General features: G+C 37.9%; 2 protein-coding genes across 3 annotated transcripts in view; one reads left to right on the forward strand and one right to left on the reverse strand.

The window, feature by feature from the left end:
* Positions 1-2,232: 2,232 nt before the first annotated feature.
* Positions 2,233-7,347, reverse strand: rnf214 (ring finger protein 214). The gene is made up of 6 exons (XM_028456363.1): positions 7,019-7,347; positions 5,551-5,786; positions 5,345-5,478; positions 4,365-4,593; positions 4,081-4,290; positions 2,233-3,085 (listed from the first exon to the last, which is right to left on the reverse strand). Exons 1-6 carry the CDS (start codon positions 7,125-7,127, stop codon positions 2,342-2,344), a joined length of 1,662 nt encoding a protein of 553 aa, XP_028312164.1. The 5' UTR covers positions 7,128-7,347; the 3' UTR covers positions 2,233-2,341.
* A 784-nt stretch (positions 7,348-8,131) lies between these two features.
* snx2 (sorting nexin 2) overlaps positions 8,132-12,416 on the forward strand; it is a 46,045-nt gene continuing 41,760 nt past the window's right edge. For both annotated transcript variants that reach the window (XM_028456364.1, XM_028456365.1), the window contains exon 1: positions 8,132-8,341. In XM_028456364.1, coding sequence (XP_028312165.1) covers positions 8,285-8,341 — 57 coding nt within the window. In that variant the 5' untranslated portion in view covers positions 8,132-8,284. The remainder of the gene's footprint in view (positions 8,342-12,416) is intronic.

Genomic DNA, 12,416 nt, shown 5'->3' on the forward strand with positions numbered 1-12,416 from the left:
CCCCCTCCTTCCTACCCTAACTTCCCCTTCCCATACCTAACCCTAACCCTTACCCTACCTTATCATTCCTACCTCACTATTTTAAATTTTTATTAAATTATTTATAAAAAAAATTTTAAACATGTTTTTAGAGGTTTTCACTGTTGTATTAACCCCCTTTTTTGAACATCAGGTTGCTGCGCGGGGACCACGCCCCCTGGTTTTCCAAATTCCCATGGGGACCAACGCCTCTTTTTATGTCCCTTTTACGGGTGTCTGATCGTTTGAATTGTTTTACATTTTATCTTTTATTCTTTTTATTTTTTATGATTACTTTTAATTTGATGATTAAAGGAAAACCCCACCTAAAGCCAATATTAAAATAACAAAATGGGATTTTTTTAATTGGGGGCCGAAAGGATATCCTGAGCCCGTGCTATTTTTTAATAACCCTAACCTAACCCTAACCTAATCCTAACCTAATCCTAACCTAACCTAACCTAACCTAACCTAACCTAACCTAATCCTAACCTAATCCTAACCTAACCTAACCTAACCTAACCTAACCCTAACCTAACCTAATCCTAACCTAATCCTAACCTAATCCTAACCTAACCTAACCTAACCTAACCTAACCTAACCTAACCTAATCCTAACCTAACCTAACCTAACCCTAACCTAACCTAATCCTAACCTAATCCTAACCTAATCTAACCTAACCTAACCTAACCTAACCTAACCTAACCTAATCCTAACCTAACCTAACCTAACCTAATCTAATCTTAACCCTGACCTAATCTAATAAACAAATAAAACACATGTTCGTTCACTTTGAAAACAAAAATAAACAAAAATTAATTACTATTTTTTTATCAGCAAAAATTAATTTTCTGGTAGATTGTATATGCGTGCATATATGCGCATATACAATCTCAGTACGATGTGAACTCAGTACATGACACCGGGACAAATTTAACCAAGAAAGACGACAGATTTTCAAAATAAACTATTTACATATGCTTTTATTTGGTCATATGAATTTTATTTATTTTTTTTCCTTCTTTTGGATGAAATGTATTATTGCAGCAGCTGAATCAAATATCAAGTAGTCCTCAGTAAAAAAGAATCTAAAAAAGCAACATTTAAGTGAACATAAAATAGAAAGTAATTATATTTTTGTCATGTTGAAGGAGAAAGCATGAGAAGAACAAATGAGTTATATTGTCAGTGCCATCAACCAATCAGCATCGAGCTGAAAACGGAAAACTTTTGAGCTTTTTAATTGGTTTATATTGCATGTGTTACTATGGCAACTGTTGTGAGATCTGGGCCCGTGTTTCTAAAGATTCTGAGAATCATCTCAGAGAACTCCTAATTTAACCTAAACATTCCTAGCAAGGAGTCTTAGGAGTGATTCCAGAACATTCTCAGAGAACTTTGAGCAAGGAATGGACAGAATCTCTCATCTTAGTGAGGAGGTGTGGTTGACCCTGTTGCTAGGGATGAGTCATCATATCAAAAACTGTGATTAGTTGATCCTAAAAGCTCGATAAAAAATATATTTTTGGTGATAATGGGCAAACGATAGACCCTCAAATCGACAAAATTAATCATACAATATAATCTTATGAAGAACGTAATTTTAAACAATATTTCACATAAAAGAAAATATCTGTTAAATGAATAAAAAGCGATACTTTAAAATTATCTTACAAAATGAGTGAAAACTTAGGCCCACTTGCACAGTATTCAAATAGTGATATTTATAATTATTTGCTTATATTAATTGTCATCCTGGTAAGTTTTGCTCTTTCAACATTTCAACTCAATTTGGTATAAACGAGGGTAAAATCTTTCATGAATGTGTGTGATTGATTCAAATCTAGCACAGACCAGTAAACAGCGATGGAGAAAAGAACAGGGTTTGTTTCTGGCTTTTGCATGAAATCTCTTTCTGTTCACAAAGACGGTTTCATCTTCTGACGGTGCAATTATTCAGACGTGTGTCCTATCGATTACACCCACAACACCGGGGAATCCTGCCATGTCCATAAATGCCCTTTTGTTAGCTTGTAAAGTGCTAGCATCCAGGTTGTGACAGTGCTGTCAGTGTTTGGTTGATGGTTGTGACAGATTCAGGTCATCACTGCTGCATTGTTATTGTTTTTTTCCCTGTTGTCAAATACCTCAGTGTTGATGACTTTCATTTCTGGTGGTATTGCTATTTGAGAAACACTGCAACACATTTATTGTCAGTATTTGTTTTATTTTTAATAAACAACTATGGTTATTATAGAGACAATGAAGTCCATGAAAAAGGCTCAGCTGAGAATGTGAAGCTGCTTTCTAGAACGTTCTACAGTCACTTTCCTGGACAGAAAGGACAGGAGTTGTTTTTGCTGGACTGGAGCCACACCTGGATACAGTCCCTGTGGATGGTGTGGGAGCAGCTGAGGGGGTGGCGGTTCTCAGGGTCCACGTGGTTCTGGCACATGAGGCAGAGTTTACGTGGAGCCACAGTTGGACCCCTGGGTGGTCCTGGTGGTCCTGGTGCTCTGGCTCTAAACTGGGAGGTCACAGGTCGTTGGATGGGGCCCAGCGCCGCGGGGCGGCCCATGGCTAACTGAGGTGGTGGTGGTGGGGGGTCATTCTGGACCAGCTTGAAGCCCACCTGCTCTATGAGCTCATCCATAGACAGACCAGCGAGGGTCCCACGAGACCCTTTGACCTGCTGCAGCAACCGCGTCAGGTCAGACCTGCTGCACTGGGGGAAACTCTTCCCCAGACGCTCCAGATACTTGTCCAGTTTACCAGCAGCAGGTGGGGGAGGGGCTCCCGGCTGAAGGGGCGGGGCAGGAGGAGACGGGGAGGAACTGGGTGGGGCCGTCATCCTCAGTGGAGCCCCAATCATGTGCTGGAATGAAGGTGGGTGCTGCAGGGGGGGAGGGGGGGGCTGGTAGTGCTGAGGGAAAGGGGGACGGGACACGTTAAAGACAGCAGATCTGGTTGGAGGGAAGGACTGGACCCCTGGATTTATAGGGACCGGAGTCCTGATCTGTGGTGGTCTCAACACTGACTGCATTACCTGACTGAACCTCACATCAGCCTGTGGGACACAAGGAGAACATCATTAGATTCATATTATACACTTAGAAAAATAATATGATTAGTTTGATAATAATGTACTATTTGTCACTCATGGACTTATTTATTTTGGTTCTGAACCCTGTCATCTTCAGTGTGGATTGGAGACACTGTCTGCTCCCACTAGGACCTTTGTCCCTGCTAGCTGCTACATGTTAGCATTGAGGTGCTAGCTGCTACATGTTAGCATTGAGGTGCTAGCTGCTACATGTTTAACATTGAGGTGCTAGCTGCTACATGGTTAGCATTGAGGTGCTAGCTGAGGCTAGCAGAGATTCTCTGATCCACAAACTCTCGTTGTTTGTTATTTAAACTTAAATTAACGCCCATGAAACAGTAACGACTTCTCCTCTGGTTCTCCTGTTTCTTTTGTTGTGCTCTGTGCATCAGTGTTGTGGGTATACTGGGAACTCATGAAATGAGAATGAGATTAACAGCGTTTTTTTCTGTAATTAATGAATAACAATTAACGAGTTAAAAGTCCCGGCCCTAAAATACACCCATCGTGAAAGTAAAGACCTCAGCACAGTTCCTTCAGGTGCTACATCAACTTCTTCTTCAATAGGAAGCTAATCTAAGAGTTAATAACACTGTAACAACAATAATAAAAACACTTTTGGATGTGTGTGTGTTTAAACAAGCCTTATGGTACGTTAACACTAAACGCATTTCGGACGTCAAAATCATACCTCACGCGCGTTGTTGGACGCTTGTGCTCATTGAATACATACGCCTGTCACCAGCGTCGAACATGCTCAGGACGCGCGTTCAGTGCAGCAGAGGTGACCAAAGATGCCGTTTTAAAATATGTTCAACCGCATCGGTCCGCCCTCCCGCAGCTCGGAGGTGCCGATTTTGACAGGGGGAATAGATTGGCACAGTAGTTTGGTGTGAACGCGCCATTAGCCCTTTTCCACCCTGATGAATAAAGTGAGTACAATGTTTTCTAAGGGTTACCATGGGGATGGGGGGCAGAGGGGGGACACTCATCTTGGGGAGGGTCTCCATCTCCCTGCCCTGCTGCAGCTGCTGCACAGCGTCCTGGAAGCGAGCGAGTAGCTCCGTCTTGTTCCTCCGCACCGTGCTCTCCATCTTCTCCCACTTTAGCCTCTCCTTAGAATACTGCTGTGGGAACTCCATCCTGAGGACGTTCAGGTACTGACCCACCTGTAGGGGGTCACAACACACTTAGCTGCTTGTTGGACACACGGTACACGAGTCCACACTGGTGCTGAGCGTACCTCACTAAGCCACGCCTCCATGCGGAACATGGCGGCGTCTCGTTGTTTCTCCATAGCTGTGATCTCATTCTGGACACTCTCACGCTGAGCTTTCTGCGTCTCCTTCCTGACTCGCTCCATCTCCTTCCTCAGCTCCTCTAGCTCCTCCCTCCACTTGCTCTGCTCCTCCCTTTGCTCCACTGTTAGCGCCGTTAGCTTCTGCTCACTCTCCTCCAGCTCTTTGACAAGGCTGATCAACAGAGGAAATGTTTTAGATTCCCTTTTTATAGCCTTTTGTCTATATATATATATATATTTGTATTTATTTATTTATTTTTATAATTTTTTTTTATTTTTTTGGACTCCAAACAGCACGGAGCCGTTCTCTTTTCACTAGTTCCTGGTTTACCAATACACTATATTCTTTTTATTCTACTTCAATCAATACTTGAAGCAGTGGTTCACAACCTTTTTAGGATCGTGACCCCATTTTGATATAAAGAGTTTCTGGCGACCCTCAAGACTTTTTTTCTAGAATTAGTTTTTGATCATGTTTGTTAAAGTAGGGATTAGTGACATGTTTTACCAGCTCAGATATACATGTTTCATTACAACATCTAATTAATTAGCGAGGATGCATTGGCATCCTCACTATTGTATTCGTTTAATTATTATTATTTTTCATATTATTATTAATAGAATACAGCTTAAGATTGTGTTGTTTTATTTTGAAAAAGTATTTGAAAAATATGAATCAATAATCAAACATGCATTTTTAATCAGTATATGTATATATATATATATATATATATATATATTTTTTTTTTTCCAAAATCAATTACTAGACATTTCAGCCAACCTCATTTAAGATCCAGGTGACCCCACATGGGGTCCGAACCCCAAAGTTGAAAAGTACTGGTTTAACGGCTTCAAACGTTTAAGTTAAAATCCGGTTTTTACGTGAATAATTAACGCTACTTTTAATGGATCTCGTGAGTCACCTGTTTCTTTCCTCCTCTGCTCTGGTTTTCTCTGACATCATTTCCTGTTTCTTGGTCAGGAAGTTCTTCCTGGAGGCTTTGGAGTTGTTCAGCTGCAGCTTCACTCGTAGTGAGTCGAGTTTATCCAAAAGGGCCTGAAAACGGCACAAGCGCGTGTTGGTTATAGTTGTATTAGTATTGTTGTCACCGAGGGGCGTGTGCGTTACCTGATGTTGACGCGTAGCCTCGTCCTTCCTCATCTGCAGCTGGAGTTTGTCTTTGGCGTTCTCTTCCTCCTCCTTGTTCTGTTTCTGAGCCAGAGACTCGTATTCCTCCTTCAGACTGGAGCAGTACTCAAACATGGCCGCCACCTGACTCTCCCACTCAGGGTCAGTGTTTACGCCACAGGTGTTGGTGGAACATTCCACCTGCACCGCTTGGTCATTCTGGGCCACGTCTGAGTCTGTGGAGTTACAGGAGAACCATGAATTAAAACCCGTGAAGAAGAACATGTGAGGATAATTTACTGGTGTAGTGCATTAATACTTTATTTTATTACATACATAAGTCTTTCTGGTAATTTCTGGTAGAATGTTAAAGCGTGTTACAATATTCTGACACTAATGGTGAAATAACATCCTTGTGTCCATTTGTTTTTGTTTAATCATTATGATCTGGAATGATGTCATCAGGATCACTTAAATTAAGTTGATCAAAACTTAATCAATAAACCTGATCAGATTCAGTAAACCATTGATCCCTGAGGGGAAATAAGATGATATTAATACTGTTCTCATACATCTTTATTGGTGATAGACTAATATTGTTGGCCGATTATTGTGTTTTTTACGTGGATCGGCCGATGCAGCTGCTGCGTTCACATTATTTACAGAGAGTAGAAATATATTTTACTTGTTCTACGTCACCTTTTAATATTTGTTACATTTTTTTTTTTTTTTTTTACTTGTTTTCTTTCTGTCTCACTTTTGTTACTTTCAATTAAGTGTTCCTTTTTTTTTTTTTTAAAAAAAAAAATGAGACTTGTCCCATTTGTTATCATCTTAATGTAATTTTATGATGAACTGAGAGAGCAAAAGTAGTATCAGCTCCAAATATCGGCTCCAAAAAATGGTCAGTCAGTATCGGTATCGGCTAAGACTGATGGAAAAAAAACAGCCCTAAAAAATCCATATTGGTCTATCGCTAATCAAAATTTGATTAATTGTGCAGCCCTAATATATACGTACAGTGTATAGTGCTAAACCAGTTCATACCCAATAACACTGTTATTATTATTATTAAATGTATTTTCCCTCATTTTTGGTTCAATACAATTTAGCTTTAATTAAGCAAACTAATGTTTTGTCCAATTATTCCATTCATCGATATAATACTCAATTACCTGGATATTCAATAACTGCAGAACATCTTCTAAAATGAGTTGGGTTAATTATATATAGATTATAATATTTTGGATGTACTTTTATATATATTTTGAATTGTTTCTGGTATCAAAGGTAAACCTTAATGGGGTGAGAGGAGAAAACAGTGTTTTTAGCCCATTTATTGACTTATTGAATGTTAAAGCACCGAACCACTGTTTGACCACCAGTCAGTTGTGATTTGTAGTAAAATAACAGCTCGTTTAGCTACTGACCAATGTAATAAATCTACAATGTTTAACCTGTATTTTACCTTCAATGGTCATCTTTGATAAGTGTAGATCCAGGTCCGGGTCTGATTCCGGGTCTCGGTAGAAATCCAGGTCTAGATATGGATCTGATAGCTCGTTATTAGCATCCATGCTAACAGTGCTAACAGTCAGTGTTTACAGTAAATAAGCGTCCAAACACAGATAAACACCTCAGAGTGACTTTAATAACTACTGTTAAACACACATTTATGTAAACTTGTCTATCTAATGAGGGGTTTGTTCACTGTGTCACACTGACATTGTTCCGGTTAGAACACCACAAACATGAACATGGTTCCGAGACAAAGATCGTCTATAGTGAGAAGATTTATTGTTATTTGATCATTCTTCATTAAGTGGATTAGAGCCACTGGAAAAAAAAGGCCATATATATATATATATATATATATATATATATATATATGATGAAAATAGGTTGCCATATGGAAAGTTTGGTGTAGTTGGAGAAAAAGGGTAAAAAAATAAGCTAAAATGGAACCCTGTCTCTTCTGTTTAATTACAGTATTTATGCCTTATTTTATGCTGAGCTCAGGATTCTTTAAAAAGCTCCAAACACAGACACTCACCTACTGAGAAAACACTATCACACACACTCTGCCACACACACACATACTGAACTTTTTCCTTCACCCACATCCTATTACATTTATTTTTGTGGTAATATGTAGCACTTTGTCTCTTTTTTTAGTTTTTTAATTTTATATTGCAACAAACAAAAAAAATATATATATATATAATATGTTCTGAGATAAAAGTCATATTTTAAGGTGTGTGCTTCTTTGATTTATTTGGTATATGTATATTAGTTGTTTAATGTAATAAAATTATGACTTTCCTTTTGAAATATGAATTTAATTTCGTAGTGTTCAGACTTGTTTTTATTTTAATGTGACCCTAATTAGATGAATTAGCTAAATGATCAGCTAGATTTACCTGTACAAATGTTATATACTGTCAGTAATAGTTGTTTGGCCAAAAGCGGGAATTAATTTCTGCCCTTTTAAAGTTTCCATGACACTCATGAGTCGTTGATGAGTAGGAAATGGTTCCATTAAATCCCGTCAGAGTGAGACATCGCGCGGTTTCTAGTTTTCCACGGTAGTCACGTGACGAGCAGTGTAAACCTGCTGACTGTCAGCTCACCTCCTGTCGTTCCTTCACTAACTGTGTGTGTGTTAGTGTTAGTGTGTGTGTGTGTGTGTGTTACTACCACATCATCACAACCAGCCTCTGGAAACAAGGCGAACATGGCGGACACGGACCGAGAGGACGAGGAGCTGTTCACCGAGCCCAGCGGCACTCAGGTAGGGAGGAGGAGGAGGAGGGGGGGGGGGGGGGGTAGTGATGATGATGATACACACACACACACACACACACACACACACACACACACACACACACACACACACACACACACACACACACACACACACCAGGGGCGTCAGGTGACAGTCACACAGGTGAGCGTGATGCGTTCATGTAACCTGGGAACACAGAAACACCTTCAGACAGGCAGAATAACACTTTTAACCTGTCAGCACAGGTGTAACTGATATATCTACTGATTATATCATATATAAAATACTCAAGTACAAGTAAAAAGTAGCTTAATTAAATCGTAGTCACAGTAGAAGCAGACGTGAAAGTAACTGATTACAAGTAAGTACTCACGTTACTGTGATGGAGTTGTTTTTATGGGTACTTCTGTATTCTTTATTCTATATTTCTTTATTTTTATGTATTCTGTAAAGTGGCTTTTAGTCCCCCCCAAAAATTGATGCATTATTATTATTATTATCATTATTATTTATATTTCTAAATGTGTAATTTTACTTGTACTTAAGTATGTTTTAAAATAAGTATTTAATTACATTTCTACATCAAACCGTTACTGAGTAAATTATATATTTTTTGTTTTAAAACGATCAACAGATATTGTGAGACTACATAAAAATTAAATGACAATGACAGACAACAATCAAATGCATTACATCATAGCCGACCAATCAGATTAAACATATGCATCACATCATAGCCGACCAATCAGATCACGGTAGCGGTATTTCAGAAATAGAGTAAGGTCCTAATGTGTTATTAGTAGATGTAGATGTTTTTATTTATCAATAGAATACAGTTAAAGATTGTACGTTGTTTTATTTTGAAAAAACAACAACAATTAATCAGTATTCAAAAATGTATCTTAAATCAGTAATTCTTTTTTTTTTTTTTAAATTTATTTACTAGACATTTCAGGCGACCCCACATGGGGTCCTGGCCCCAAGGTTGCAAAGACCTGACTTAGGCAGTAGAACTAGAGTTATTTTAATTTGTCCATGAAGTCTTTTATCTTGAAAAGAATGAGGAATAAAAACAGACCCCTTCAAAACAACATAATTTAAAATAAAACTTTAACTTAAACTTAACTAAGCAATATTCATGCTTTTCAGGATTTTTTTTTAAACTTTCTAAAACAAATTGTGTTTTTGTATTAAAATAAAAAATAAAAAAAAGCATCACTTATTCCAGAACATTCCAGAGAAGTATAAACTGAACATTGTAAAATAGTTAGAATATCTGTAAATATTATGAAATAAACAGAGCAACTGATGAAGCTGATTAACTTAGTCTGAAATAGTCTGTGTTTTAGAAATAAACTAAAAAACTAAACTAAAATTCTCCTGTTTCTTGTGTTGTGGTTTGTGCATCAGTATTATGGGTACACCAGGAACTCATGACATGAGAAAGGTTCCACACTGTTTGGAGTGCAAAAAGTGATTACATGTGTTATTTTTTATAATTAATAGCAATTAATGCGATAATGTCCCAAACATATATATATATATATATATATATATATATATAAATATAAATAAAGATGCACAGATGATTATTTACATTATAGAAGGTGACGTTTATTTTGATATTCAAACTATCAAAGTGTAAACACAGGAACAGCCTTGTCTTTTAGGCGTGGCATGACTTCAGCTCTTGAACAAACTGCTTAGGACGCACGCACGCACGCACGCACGCACGCACACACACACACACACACACACACACACACACACACAGGAACTCTTTTGTTAACCTTAAATTCAAGGAAAAAGTCAAAACAACAAGATCAAAATCGAAGTGTTGAGATAAACTCAAAATACAATATGGTGTTAAAGTTGAAGTCAAATCTGAAGAAGACAAGAAGAGATGCTTTTATTTTGAAAAGGGGATGTTTTTGTTTTTTTATCATGAAGCTGGTCCCAGGACCATTTTACATTCAGCTCCCAATGCATCATGGGACGGTTGAGTATGACTAGTGTGCACACTTAAAAAATGTCCCCATGTAGCAAAGATGGGCAACTTTTATCACAGCAGGGCCACAAAAAAATGATTTTCTGATCAGAGGGTCACATGATCAATATTAATGTCAGCATTCAGATTAATGACCAATCTGAGCATTAACAGGGAAAAACAATACATTTGTGTTGTCATTTCATGTGTTTTTGGTGTAATTTACTGTTTTGTTTTATTTTTTATGGTCGTTTTGGAATTTTTTTTTTCTCATTTTGCGCTTTCTGTTGTTTTATGTGTTTTTTAAGTCATTTAGCATATTTTCCTCTCATTTTGTTATTTTTTTTTGTCATTTTCAGTATTATGAGTTAATTTGTGTATTTTTGTCCTAATTTTGTTCATACATTTTGTGTATTCGATTTATTTCTTTTTGTTATTGTTTTGTAATTTTATAATTTTTTGCTTATTTATTGTTGTTTTTTGTTGTTGTGTTTTTGCAGTCATTTTGTGTATTTATGTTGTTTAGAGCGAGGACCGCATGTGGCCCCCGGGCCAGCAGTTGCTCATGTCTGATATAGTATACAGTACGTCTGGGTATTTCTCACCTTATTTACAGGTTTTCTGTTGCGTCAGCTTTTTGTCATCACAGACAATTAAATTAAACTTCCCAAAATTGCACCAGACATGCCTAATATGGTTAATGGAGTTAGCGACAGTATTCTAGAAAACAAACAAACACAACAAACGTGCTGAGATCACATAAGCTCTTCTACGAGATTTGATGTTCAGCTATTTTCTAAACTCGCTAACGCTAGACATTATAGGCCTATGTTATGTTATCGCGCTAACTTCCAGGATTTAATCAGTGTGTGCTTGACTACGAAGCTCACTAATGTCTTACGGAACTAAATCACCATGGTAACTTATGCTCAATGACTAGCCTGTTCGAGAGCAGGTTTTTCTCTGGCTAGGATCTGAGCGAGTGCTAAAGTCCCGCCTCCTGACCAATCAGATCTTTTAGAAAGCAAGCTGTCCGATAACAGGTGATGTGTGAACACGTCACTGTGTGGATCTGATCTGACGCTGACAGGAGAGATAATATTAGACATTGATGCAATCCTTTAATTTAATGATGACATCATTTAGGAAATATATACATTTATATCTGATAGCCTGATGTACAGTCAGCTGATGTAGCCTGTGTCTCCGTATGCGCAAACCGGTAAAGTAAGTAATTAATTAATTCATACGCTACAGTGAGGTTGTCTGCATCATCAGGAACATACTACAGTGAAACAATGTGTTCTCATCCCAGTGTGTGATAGAGGTCTACTTAAATAAAAACACGTGTGTGCTGTAATAAAGTTTAACTGCAGAGTGCTGTTTGTTTATCATCTAATGGATTCATATCATAAATAATGTCACACTTTTATACATTAACATTATCAGCAGCTTCCTGTCTGAGTTCTTTCATTCCTGCCTTTTCTGTAACAACAGTGTTGTCTTTGGTCTGAATTCTGGATTTTAGTTATTATAATTTTTAACTGAAGCAACACCTAACCTGGTCAGGCACAAGTTATGAAGTGGATCCGCCTCCTGGTGCGCTGCACTAACACTGTTGCCCTTCACTGTCATCATGGATTTATATTCATTATATTTGTTTAAGATCATAAACTGTTCTTCCTGTGAACACGCTCACTCTACTAGGTTCTCCATTGATTGGTCAGATGCTGCAAGCTCCACCCCTTTTATATGAACGCTCACGTACAGAGGCTGAAAACACTTGCCTTAAATTAGCATGTTGTTATCGACCCTCGTAGGACAGCTTCTCTCTGACAGGGAACGTTTGGTTAGTTGAATCCCGCTAACGGAGATTAATCCAGGATATAATTATCTAGATTAGTAGCATAGGCCTTAGATTCCATTACCCATTGTACGGTAAGAAATATTGTGAATACGTGTGATATTGTCCCAAAACATGTCTGTAAGTGTTCATGTCACATCGATTTTTTTCATTTTCAATTTTATCACATCAGATCTTGCACGAGAAATGCATGTAAGGGTATTATTAGTGTAAATTAGTTTTAAATAAAT

Source organism: Gouania willdenowi, chromosome 9, assembly GCF_900634775.1.
Source record: "Gouania willdenowi chromosome 9, fGouWil2.1, whole genome shotgun sequence".
Classification (NCBI taxonomy): domain Eukaryota; kingdom Metazoa; phylum Chordata; class Actinopteri; order Blenniiformes; family Gobiesocidae; genus Gouania; species Gouania willdenowi.